This window comes from Callithrix jacchus, chromosome 20, assembly GCF_049354715.1.
Source record: "Callithrix jacchus isolate 240 chromosome 20, calJac240_pri, whole genome shotgun sequence".
NCBI classification, from domain to species: Eukaryota; Metazoa; Chordata; class Mammalia; order Primates; family Cebidae; genus Callithrix; species Callithrix jacchus.
Genome location: NC_133521.1, coordinates 3982734 through 3995941, shown reverse-complemented (window position 1 = coordinate 3995941; position 13208 = coordinate 3982734). Strand labels below are relative to the sequence as shown.

The 13208-nt window shown below is 45.7% G+C and overlaps 1 protein-coding gene across 1 annotated transcript in view; it reads left to right on the top strand.

Moving 5' to 3' along the window:
• Positions 1 to 12867: 12867 nt before the first annotated feature.
• Positions 12868 to 13208, top strand: part of SHCBP1 (SHC binding and spindle associated 1) — a 35468-nt gene continuing 35127 nt past the window's right edge. Inside the window, exon 1 of the mRNA XM_035281835.3 lies at positions 12868 to 12973. Coding sequence (XP_035137726.3) covers positions 12871 to 12973 — 103 coding nt within the window. The 5' untranslated portion in view covers positions 12868 to 12870. The remainder of the gene's footprint in view (positions 12974 to 13208) is intronic.

Below are 13208 nucleotides of genomic sequence, written 5' to 3'. Positions count from 1 at the left end.
CACCGGTCACTGCTGAGCACTTAATTCTGGTCTTTAGGCAATTTCACTGTGTGTGCCCACAATGTACACAAAACCTTGAAATCAAAGCAAAGGAAACCTAATCATCAAGGCAGGATCTCAGGAGACAGGACTCAAGCGATGGGTTCTCTGAGCTGCTGGAAAGAGAAAGTGCTGCTTTAGACAATGTTTGTAGTTAAACTACTTTGTTCAAATTCAACACGAATGTAAGTAACAGGAATGGGAGACAAGGAAGAGGTAGGCAGGAGCAGTGATGGAAGGCAGTGGTTTTCATTCTCATCTGTACCTTAGAAGTGCTGGAAGCCAGCCGGGCACGGTGGCTCATGCCTGTAATCCCAGCACTTTGGGAGGCCGAGGTGGGTGGATCACAAGGTCAGGAGTTCAAGGCCAGCCTGGCCAAGATGTTGAAACCCCATCTCTACTAAAAATACAAAAATTAGCTGGGTGCGGTGGCACGTGCCTGTAATCCCAGCTACTCAGGAGGCTGAGGTAAGAGAATTGCTTGAACCTGGGAGGCGGAGGTTGCAGTGAGCCGAGATCGTGCCATTGTACTCCAGCCTGGGTGACAGAGTGAGACTCTGAAAAAAGTAATAATAAAAAAAATTTTTTTTAAATAAAGAATTGCTGGCAGCCATTTTTTTTTAAAGAGAGAGTCTTACTCTATTGTCCTGGCTGAAGTTTGTGGTACAATCATAGCTTATTGCAGCCTTGAACTGGGCTCAAGTGATCCTCCTGCCTCAGCCTCCCAAGTAGCTGGGACTGCAGGTACACAGCACCACGTCTGGCTAATTTTTTAATTTTTACTTTATAGAGACAAGGGTCTTGCTTTCTTGCCCAGAATGGCCTCAAGCTCCTGGATTCAAGCCATCCTCCCACCTCTGCCTCCCAAAGTGTTAGGATTATGGGCATGGGCCACTCTACTCAGCCTAAAGGCATTTTTAAAAAATGTGAATACCTGGGCCCCACTCCAAGCCAATTAAGTCCAAAGTGGGTGGAGAAATGCAGCTGTTATCGAAGCAAATTTTGTGGGTGCCACAGAGTACTTTTAGCCTTTGAGATGGGTGGAAGGGAATGGGCTTTCTCAGACCATGATGCAGTCTTGTGAGTGATGAGATGCTCAAAGCTTGTTCTTATTTTTTAATTTTTCTATAGTGAACATGGATTACTTGTACAAAAGGTACATGGGATATTTATTTATGTATTTATTTATTTGAGGCAGGGTCTCCCTCTGTCACCCATGCTAGAGTGCTGTGGTGCGATCTCGGCTCAGTGCAGCCTCAACCTACTGGGCTCAAGCGATGCTCCCACATCAGCCTCCTGGGTAGCTGGGACCACAGGCATGCACTATCATGCCCAGCTAATTTAATTTTTTTGTAGAGACAGGGTCTGGCTATGTTGTCCAGGTGGTCTTGTACTACTTGGCTCAAGTGATCCTCCTGCCTCAGCTTCCCAAAGTGCATAGGCACGAGCCACTGCACCCAGCCCTGAAGATACTTCCGTAATATATTATGTTCTAGAAAACATATCTATTGGTGGTGTGTGTGTGTGTGTGTGTGTAACATGTGCATGCGTGTGCAGATGCATCACTCAGGAAGGGGTAACCTTTGGTGTGGTAACAAATAATTCCAAAATTTCAGTGGCTCTGCAAACATTTATTTCTCACTCCAACACATGGTTGACAAGTGTCTACAACAGGGATCTCTTCTTTGGAGCCACTAAGAGACTCAGCACGAGAGGCTAAGAAAGGAAGAAGAAGAAAAGAGTGGATTTTCCCTTCGAGATTCCACCCAGAAGTGATTCATATCGCTTCTCACATATCCATGGCCAGACAAGTCATGTGGAATTGTTACCCGGAGGAGCAAGGGAGTCCTCCAGTTCTTGCTCTTCTTGAAGGAAAGAATTCAGACCAGAGACACGCAGAAAGAAAGCTGCCCATGCCTGGCTACCTGCCTCCTCTAACAAAATCACCTAGCTCTAAGGAAGGGGAAATTTTGTGCCTGAGGGAACTGGAAATATTTGGCAGACAGCGCTAGTGATCACTCCTGTAGGTTCCTGTCATTTGCCACTTCTTATTATTCAGCAATGCTTTGGGATGCATCCAAGTTGATACACATGGATGGAGTTCATTATGATAAAGTCACTAAGCTGGACACAAGAGAGGACTGTGTTGGAATGCTGTATAATTCCAACAACATCCCTCAGACATTTTTTTTAGAGACTGTCTTGCTATGTTACCCAGGCTGGCCTCAAACTCCTGGGCTCAAGGTTTCCTCCAGTCTCCTGAGTAGCTGAGACTACAGGCATGCACAATCATGCCCTGGCCCTGACAATCCTTCTTGGCCTCTGGTCCAGCAACTGAGCAACTAATCAGCCCATGAAGAATGAGTTATTCAGTTGGTGCCTAAGGAGTGCCCTGTGCCAGAATATATCTTGGCTGGGGGAGAAGCAGGGCTGGGGAGCAGGAGCTAAGAGTCTGGTTTGGACATGTTGGGTTTCAGATGCCTGATGGGCTTCCACACGGAGATGTGACATGAGCTGCTACAGAGTGGCTGGGACAGATGTCAGGACAGGAGGTAACTTGGGAGTTATCAGGCATGGAGGAACACACTGTCACATGCTGTGAGTTGACTGGGAGTCTGTTAAAATGCAGAGGATGATTCAGTAGAACCAGGCAGTACCTGGGAATCTGCATTTTGAACATGCTCCCAGGTTCACAGGGAAGGCTTTGAGGAGTGAAGATGTAGATGGAGCTTAAAGTCATGGGACTGGGTGGGACTAACTAAGGCTCAGGTATAAGTTGAGAAGAGAAGAAACCCTTTGTCTTAAAGAAAACAATGACTTTCCCAGGGCACCATCACCCCAGCTGTTCAAGAGTGTCCTGTGAGGGAGAATAAAATGTGAGGCTCCCTCAGACAGAAAGGCTGGGAGGCTTCCCAAGGGAGATGGTGTTCCATTCTAGGGACCTTAGGAGGCCAGGTGGAAGGTCTGGGTGAGAGCAGTGATGGGGGTGGGTAGGGGGTGACGGGGAGAACAGGCCTCCTTGCTTCATGAACCTGCCAGCCCAGCTGTGCTGTGTGTGCAAATGCTCACTGGGATAGCTGGAATTCTTAGCAGATATTTTAAGAAGCCAGGAGTTTTCTGGGCAGTTTAGTGAGAATTGATGCAGAAAAATCACATTTGTTCCAATTTCTGAGAAAGTGCCTATTTTTTGGAACTGGTTGTTTAGTGAGGCCAAGAGAACTTTCCATGCATCCTTTCATCCACTCAAGAAACATTTATTAGGCTCCAGCCAGATTCCAGGCTCTGTACTGGGTATGAGGACAGAACATTGTCCTCATAGTTCTCATCCTCACAGGGAGACCGAACAAACAAATAGAGAAAGAAATTCATAATTACAGATTTTGAAAATAGTCTGCAGGAAACTAACTGGGTATGGTGCTGCAGGATGATGGTGAGATCTAGTTTAGATTGGGTAGTCAGGAAAGGCCTTTCTGAGAAGGGACATTAATCAAAGACCAAATAGAATTTCACTATACACGGAGGCACATGTGTGATCCTGAGAAGAAGTTGCTGGTAAATTAAACACTTGCAAATCAAAGTGCTTAGGAAGTGCAATGGGGAGAGCCCCTCTGTTGAAAGGAGCCTGCTGGGAAGGTGGCAACGGGCCTGGTCCTCAGCAGTATGCATGCTATATCTGATTTCTTTACTAACGAGTTCTATGAACATTTAACTTGCCAGCTAGTGTGCAGGGCACTGGGACAAGATGATAAGAAAGCACACCTCACTCTTGTCCTCATGGAGCTCACTGTTTTTTGTTGTTGTTGTTTGTTTTTAAGAGTTGAGGGTCCTGCTCTGTCACCCAGGCTGGAGTGCAGTGGTGCAATCATAACTGGCTGCAGCCTTGAACTCCTGGGCTCCAAGCATCCTCTCTCCTCAGCCTCCTGAGTAGCTGGGACTAGAGTTGCAGGCCACCTTGCCTGGCTAATTTTTAAATTTTTAGTAGAGATGGGTTTTGCTATCTTGCCCAAGCTGGTCTCAAACTCCTGGCCTTAAGTGATCCTCCTACTTTGGTCTCCCAAAAACACCAGACTTCCTGGTGTTTTTGAAGCCACCAGGCTTGCAGTGCTATCTGTTAAAGGGGAGGCAGGAAAACCAGAAAAGTGTAAACTGTGATAAGAGCTGCATAGGAAGAATGCAGGGGGTTATAAGAATAGCGGATCATTTACTCTAGGCTGGGGAGAAAGAGACCAAGTAAGAGGTAACTGCAGTTGCCCAGACAAGGGATACTCATGTTTTGGAATAGGGATGATTGCAGAGAAGGAGTGAGAAGTGTTAAGAATTTGGTATATGGTTTGGAAGTTGGATTACAAGACTTGCTGATGGATTGGATGTAGAGAGGTGACTCCTTTATTTTTCTCTTGAGAAACTAGATAGATGATTGTATCATGTGTTCAAGTGGAGAATCCTGGATGGAGGTCAAGTTTGAGGGGACTGATAGAGTTTAGAATTGGACATGCTAACCTTAAAATATGTAGTAGACAATTGGATGTGGAGAGTTAGTACTAAGAAAAATGGTCTATATGTGTTAGAGTTGTAGTAAGATGATGAAATTGCCCAGTGAAAGAACAGAGATGAAGGAGAAGTGGATCCAACCCTGAAGACTCTAAAATGTACAGATCTGATAGGCACTGAGCTGTTGTCTTTCCTTCCTTCCCTCCTTCCCTCCTTCCTTCCCTCCTTTCTTCCTTCCTTCCTTCCTTCACTTTCTTTCTTTCTTTTTCTCTCTCTTTCTTTCCTTTATCTCTCCCCTTCCTCCCTCCCTCCCTCCCTTCCTTCCTCCCTCCCTCCCTTTCTTCCTGCCTGCCTGCCTGCCTGCCTGCCTGCCTGCCTGATGCATTCACTCTTGCTGTTGTGCATTCTATAGGTTTTGACAAATGTATACTGTAATATGTGTCCATAATTATAGTATCATACAGAAAAGACTCACTGTCCTAAAAATCCTCTGTGCTCTGCCTCTTCATCCCACTCTCTCCCCCAACCCTTGGTAACCACTGATCTTTTTAATTTCCATAGTTTTGCCTTCTCTAGAGTGTCATGTATTTGGAATCATACAGTATTCACACTCTATGAATTTATGTGAAATCTAAAAAAGACACATCTATTGTGACAGTAGATCAGGGTCACCAGGGTCTAGAGGCAGGGGTATTGCGGGGAGGGTGGTTGACCAGGAAGAGACATAAGGAACCTTTCAGGATGATGAAAATATTCTACATCTTTTTTTGTGGTGGTGATCATACGATTGTATACATTTGTCAAAACGTAGAAGTGTATCCCTAAAATGGGTGCATTTTGTTGATGCAAATTGTAACTTAACAAAATTGATGTTAAAAAAAAAAAAGAAGAAATGACACAGAGAGATGGATACTAACTTTGTCCTGTTTCCTCCAGCGGTAACATTTGAACATATAGTATAATAGTATCCGTTATACCTGATGACATAGTACCTATTATATGAGGGTATTGACATTGATGGAATCCACTAACCTCAATCAGATTTCCCTAATTTTACTTGTGCTTATTGTATGTGTGTATATGTATGTATATGGATGTGTGTGTGTGTGTGTTAGAGGGTGTATTAATTTTTACACAAGTTCTCCCGTGTAGGTTCTCCTATCCAACACCACAGTTAAGAAACTGATCAGTTCCAGCATCACAAAGATCCTCATGTTGCAGTTTTATGATCACACCCTCCTCCTTCCTGTTCTCATCCACCGCTACCCCTCTCTCCAGCTCTGGCTACCACTAATTGCTCCTCCAGTTCTAAAAATTTGTCATTTCAAGAATGTTATATAAATGGAATTACACAGTATGTAAACTTTTGGAATTAGTTTTTTTTTCTTCTCAGCAAAATTCTCTAGAGAGTCATCCAGTTTGTTATGTATAGTAGTAGTTTGCTCTTTTTAATTGCTAAGTATGGTATAATGGTTAGTTTTAAGTGTCAATGTGGCTAGGCTGCGGTACCTAGTCATTTAATTAAACACAAATATAAGTGTTGCTGTGAAGGTATTTTGTGGATGTGGTTAACATCTACAATCAATTAGTTTTAAGTAAAGGAGACTGATAATGTGAGTGGACTTCATACAATCAGTTGAAGTCCTTAATAGCAAAAACCAAGGCTTCCCTTTAGGAAGGAGAAGAAGAACCTGCCTCAGATCCACAGCATGAACTCCTACCTGAGTCTCCAGCCTGCCTGCCTGTGAACTTGCCAGACTCTACAATTGCACAATCCAGCTCCTTAAAGTTCTCTCACTTGTGCATGCGTGTAAATGTGTGTAAAATCTACTGATTCTGTTTCTCTGGAGAAATGTGACTGATACACATGGTGTGGAGATATTAGTTTAACTGTTCACCTATAGAAGAATATATGTTCTCTTTTTTTCCTGTTTTGGGCTATTATAAATAAAGTTGCTATAAATATTAGTGTACAGGTGATTGCATGAACACAATTTTCATTTCTCAGGGATCCATGCCCAGGAGTATGGTTGTGGGTCATATGGCAGTTGCACATTTCCTTTAAGAAAGTGCCAAACTGGGCTGGGCTCACATCTATAATCCCAGCACTTTGGGAGGCCGAGGCAGGTGGATCACAAGGTCAAGAGATCGAGACCATCCTGGTCAACAAGGTGAAACCCCGTCTCTACTAAAAATACAAAAAATAGCTGGGCATGGTGGTGCGCGCCTGTAGTCTCAGCTACTTGAGAGGCTGAGGCAGGAGAATTGCTTGAACCCAGAAGGCGGAGGTTGCGGTGAGCCGAGATCGTGCCATTGCACTCCAGTCTGGGTAACAACAGCGAAACTTCGTCTAAAAAAAAAGAAAGTGCCAAACTGTTGGCCAGGGTAGCTGTTACCATTTTACATGCCTGCCAGCAATGTTTGAGTTGCTCTGTATCCTCACTAGCATTTTGAAGTTTTCCTTAATTTTTATTTTAATAATTTATTTTTTTGCGACAGAGTCTTGCTCTGTTACCCAGGCTGGAGTGCAGTGGTGCAATCTTGGCTCACCGCAACCGCCGCCTCCTGCCTTAGCCTCCTGAGTAGCTGAGACTACAGGCACACATCACCATGCCCAGGTAATTTTTGCATTTTTGTAGAGATGGGGTCTCGCCATGTTGGTCAGACTAGTCTCAAACTCCTGGCGTCAAGTGAGCTACTACACCCAGCCTGTTTTCCTGATTTTTTATTCTAGCCATTCTAACAGGCATGCAGTGATTTCTCATTGTGGTTTTGATGGCAGTGGCTGCTACCATCACGCTGGCTGCAGCAGGGAGGCATGGCTGGGGCTGCACATTCCATGGATCTGGCCAAACCACAGCTGCAGACCCAGGCCTCTTACTCTACTGAGCAGGCAGGAGCCTGCCCTTCTGGGCAGCCACCCAAACCATATCGCTGTGGATCCAAGCCTCCCTGTGCTCTTGGAGGGGGCCAGGAGTAGGAAAGATCTGTCCTCCTGGGCGCTCCTGCAGCCTCCAGATTGGTTGTAGACTTGGGCCTCCACCTCCATGGAGCAGGCAGGAGTTGGGGACAAGCAGGAACCTTGCCCCTTCTGAGTTGGCAGGGTGGGAGCTCCCGGGGTGCAACTGCAGCCACTCTCTCAGGTGCAGGGTCTGGGCATCTTTGCAGCCACATCCTCAGGCCCAGGATGTGTACATTCCACCCCCATCCCTGCAGGCTGGGAGCGTCTGCTTCCACTGCCTGGCCCCTCTCCTCTCCTGCACCTGCTCCAATCTCAGAGGATTTCAGAGCCGGGTTGGGGCCTGAATCCTGGCCACGAATGGCAGCTGGAGGCCTGGACAAGAAGGGTTTGGTCCCGGTAAGGCCCCACTTCAAGGCCAGAGAGGGCCTGAATAAAGTTTTTACTGAATAAAGTTTTTCTGGCTTGTATAGTGTTTAAAATTTAAAAATTAGTTGCTAAATTTAAAATCAGGTGTTTTGCATAAAAATCTGAATTTCTCTCCCCCCATCATTTTCAGTCACACTGCTGCACTTTTTTTTTTTTTTTTGAGATGCGGTCTCACTCTGTGGACCAGGTTGTAGTTCAGTGACGCGATCTCGGCTCACTGCAACTTTTACCTCCCAGGTTCAAGCGACTCTCCTGCCTCAGCCTCTTGAGTAACTGGGACTACATGTGCACGCTACCAGGCCTGGATAATTTTTATATTTTTAACGAAGATGGGGTTTCACCATGTTGACTAAGCTGGTCTTGAACTCCTGACCTCAAGTGATCCACCTGCCTCACTCTCCCAAAGTGTTGGGATTACAGGCGTGAGCCACCATATCCAGCCTGCATTTTGTTTTATTGTTAGTATTTATTTAATACTTGAAATTTGCTTGTTAATTGATTTTTACTTGCTTATTATGTGTTCTAGCTATGTGAACTCTGTGCAGGCAGGGACCTTGTCTGTCTCGTTTGCCCTGTTTCCCTTGAACCTAGAACAAAGTTTGGTGCATAGTCTAGACTGTAAATATTTACTATTTGTGGAACGAATGATCAAATCTGCTTACCTGCATAGCCACAGTGATTGCCACATCCTGCCCTAGGCCCTTGCTAGTGTATGCCCCTGGGAATCACCTTGGTTCATGGAGTCTGAAAGGTGGGAAGAGAAATGAGAGCAGGAAGGAGTAGAGTAGTGCCCCTCATTCTTGGGGGATATGTTTCAAGATCCCCCTGTGACTGCTTGAAATCATGGATAGTACTGAACCTTACATAGATTGCACTATGTTTTTTTTAATCTGATAACTGATATGCCTACTAAGTGATATGGGGGACCATAAACTGCTACCACGATATATGATGCTTTGTCAGGCTGAACTGAAGAAGAAGCTTCAAGACCTCTCTGACCTCCCCCACCCCCATCTCTTAATCCTCTGTCTCCCCCAAAGCACAGAACAAAGTTCTCTCAGATTCTTTTATTCTGCCTAAAGTCTGAACCTACTAAAGAAGAAAACAATCACCTCTGGTCCCCTCCCTGAGTTTTCATTAACTGAATTCCGTACTGCAGGAAGAAAGACTGAAGTCTGCCAAGGCATCTGGACAGACTTGTCACAAACCACTGTCTGCTCTGCAGACCCAATAGGCTTTGTCCCAGGCCACTGTATGTTCTTTTTTTTTTTTTTTTTTGATGGAGGTTCATTTTTGTCGCCCAGGCTGGAGGGCAGTGGTGTGATTTTGGCTCACTGCAACCTCTGCCTCTTGAGTTCAAATGATTCTCCTGCCTCAGCCTCCTGGGCAGTTGTGATTATAGGCATGTGTCACCATGCCTGGTTAATTTATATATATATATATATATATATATATATATATATATATATATATATATATATATAAATTTAGTAGAGATGAGATTTAAGCATATTGACCAGGGTGGTCTCAAACTTCTGACCTCAGGTGATCTGCGCACCTTGGCCTCCCAAAGTATTGAGATTACAGGCATGAGCCTCCATGCCCAGCCTCACTGTATGTTTTTAAGCCCATTGAATTTCCTAAAAATCATTTACTATCCCCCTAAAATCATCCATGCTTCCTTACCTCCTTTTCCCCTAAGAAGGGTATAGAACCATCTACGCCTCATTGCATGGTGGAATAATCACTGTGATTTACTTGCATGTAAATAATTTTTTAGGTCTTCTCTTCTATTGATCTGCCTTTTGACCGCTGACTCCCAGTGAACTTTCAGAGGACAAAGGCGGGGGGTGTTCCCTTGCCCTGATGGTGCCAGCATGATATGTTGGAAAAGGAATGATTCAAGCTACTCAGAAGGGCATGAAACTTGAAATTGATGAATTATTTATTTCTGGACTTTTCCACTTACTTTCTCACTGCAGTTGACTGAGGTATTATAGTCAGTGAACTAGAAGGAGGACCAGGAAAGTGAGGACCCAGAGGCCTAGAGAGGGGAAACTACAAAGTGGGAGGTCAGCAGAGTCAGTGCCACTGTGGGGTGTGGGGAGGGGCCTCCAGAGGGGCTACTGGCCTCAAATAAGGCAGGAGTGGGAAGGCATTATGCTGAACAATTTGGGACTACAGAGAAAGAGATTGTGAGGGTAGAATCTCAAGGTTGCAGATGAGTTTAAAGTGTTTTTGGGAGAACAGATATTTTGGAGCACATGTGTAGACATGTGGACCCAGTGATGAGAAAGAAAGCAAAGCTATAAACAAGGCAGGAAGAGCAGGTGACAGCCACCTTAGGGCAGGGAGCAAGTTGTGATGGGCCACAGGTAGAGGGATTGAAATGGTGGAGGGAGAAAACCCTTTCCTGTAGGATGAAGGGGAGCAGGGAAAGCAAACTCTCAAGAAATGTGTGTGCCTATAAGGCACACACTTAGGGGAAAACTAAAAATCTTTAGGATAATCTGAGCAAGTAGTGAATACATGTCAATGTAGGTTTGGAAATGAGAAGGGCTAGTGTATAGCAAATGTATCTAATTTTTTATTTTTATTTTTTTGAAACAGAGTTTTGTTTTGTCACATAGGCTGGAGTGCAGTGGTGTGATCTTGGCTCACTGGAACCTCTGCCTCCTGGGTTCCAACGATTCTCTTGCCTCAGTCTCCTGAGTAGCTGGGATTACAGGTGTGTGCCACCATGCCTGGCCAATTTTTGTGTTTTTAGTAGAGATGGGGTTTCACCTTATTAGCCAGGCTGGTCTTGAACTCCTGACCTAAAGTGATCCTCCCATCACAGCCTCCCATAGCGCTGGGATTGCAAGTGTGAGCCACTGCACTGGGAAATGTATCTAGTTTAATAAATAGTTTGTTCTTAGTGGAGTTTGCAAAAGCATAGGTATTTTGTCTTTGACCCTGCTGTCTCCAGTTCTTTTCCTAAGATTTTCCAGAAGCACTGGTTTGGGTAATATTTTTTTTTTTTTTTTGAGACAGGGTTTGACTCTGTTGCCCAGGCTGCAGTGCAGTGGTGTGATTTTGGCTCACTGCAACCTGGGCTCAAGAGATCCTCCCATCTCAGTCTCCTGAGCAGCTAGAACCGCAGCTGCATGTCACCACACCCAGATAATTTTTTTTTGTATTTTTTTGTAGAGGTGGGGTTTCACCACTTTGCCCAGGCTGGTCTCAAACTCCTGAACTCAAGTGATCTGCCTATCTCTATTTCTTAAGGTGGTAGGATTACAGGCATGAGCCGCTATGCCCAGCCTGGTTTTAGCAATATCGTGATGGTTGATGAAATATTTGGTAGTTGGATGAGAAGAGAACTGTGTTGCATCCAGTGATGATGCAAATGGGTGAGGAGAAATGCTGCCACTTGCAAGGTTTGTGGGTAGGAAGGTTGAAGGGAGGAAAATGAGAAAGCTAGCTCAGTCCTCAAGGCCAGTCGTTGGTCTTGATTATTTTTTGTGTCTCACCTCATGGTGCTCAATAAGCATTTGTTCAGTGAGCAAATATGTAAGGTCAGATTCTGCACACAACAGCCAAAGGTATCTTGTTTCTTGGAAAAACTAGCCCAATTAAGTGCAGGTTTCCACAGTCAAGTCTCCTGGCTCCATTTTATTCCAGCTGTAAGGGATCAGAGAGACTTTAGCCCAAGGTATTTCTTCAAAGCAGTAAGTGGAAATGTTTTCCTGTGTTAAGACTGCACAGGAGAACTGTCATGACCAGGCTCTTGGCCTCCTGTGGACTCATCCCACCTGGTGTCCTGGTAACCTGGGCTATCTCAGGCTGACCTCATCATTCTAGCAGTGATGGCCCTGCAGAGACATTAAAGATCTTCTTCATGGAGTCTGGCTGCTTTCACATCCTGGCTTTGCAGGGTTAGATTGGAGAAATGAGTTAACTTCTTAGTGACTCCACTGGCTCATTTGTAAAATGGGTATAGTAATAGCTCCTGTCTTATAGGATCGCTGTGAAGATTAAATAGGACAATGCAGGTAATGCATGCAGGAAGGCGTCTTGCACACAATACACAGTAAATGTTAGCCATTATATTGAAAATTATAGTTGCCTTTGATTAGGCCAAATTAAATTTACTTACTAAATTTAATTTGACATTTTTTGAAAATATACTGCATGTGTGCATATTGAAAGGCAGAGAGACACAGGTTTTTGGTGGTGAAAGTTTTGGGCCCACCAAGGCCAGCATCCTTTCCAGCTGAAGTTGTGCTTGTGGGAGGTGAAATGACTTGCCCAGGTCACCAATACCTCTAGGAATGGCCCAGATAAGTTTAAATTCTATGTTTTTTCTTTTCTTTTGTTTTTTTTTGAGATGGAGTTTCGCTCTTGTTACCCAGGCTGGAGTGCAATGGCGCGATCTCGGCTCACCGCAACCACTGCCTCCTGGGTTCAGGCAATTCTCCTGCCTCAGCCTCCTGAGTAGCTGGGATTACAGGCGCGCACCACCATGCCCAGCTAACTTTTTGTATTTTTAGCAGATACGGGGTTTCACCATGTTGACCAGGATGGTCTCGATCTGTTGACCTCGTGATCCACCCGCCTCGGCCTCCCAAAGTGCTGGATTACAGGCTTGAGCCACCGCGCCCGGCCAATACTATGTTTTTTGACTCTCAACACAGTTACTTTTCCACTATAACTCTCTAGGCGTTGTTCTTTTGTTTTTTTCGAAAAGCATTCCAAATTATGTCCTAATTTGACTTTCTTCAAGTTCATCGGAGAAAAGCAAAGGCCGGGCACTTGAACAAGAACAGCTGTCAGCCCGGGCGTGGTGACCGGTTGGTGGGGGCTGAAGCGGGGCCAGACTCTGATTGGTCCACGGCCTCGGCCCGACTATCCAATCAGCAGGGCCTGCGTCATCCCGTCATTGCCGGGGCTGCTGCCCGCGGAAATTTGAAATGGCTGACGGGTCGCTGACGGGCGGCGGTCTGGAGGCGGCGGCCATGGCTCCAGAGCGCACGGGCCGGGCGGCCGAGCAGGAGCCGGCGTCTCCGGAGAAAGGTGAGCTCCATCATGCTGGGCCCGAGGAACCGCCTCTCAGTGGAGGCCTGGGGCGTCGGGACCCTCGGTGGGCGACTGGGTCGCAGGCCTTCCGGACCCGGCTGTCCAGGGTGGAGGGGACCGCGGTGAGCTGCCGGGACCCTGTGACCGGAACGTCAAAATCATGCTGTACCTGGGGGTCGGTGTAGGGGACTCCCTCTCTTTCATCTCCCCATTTCCTCCTCTCCCCCCACTC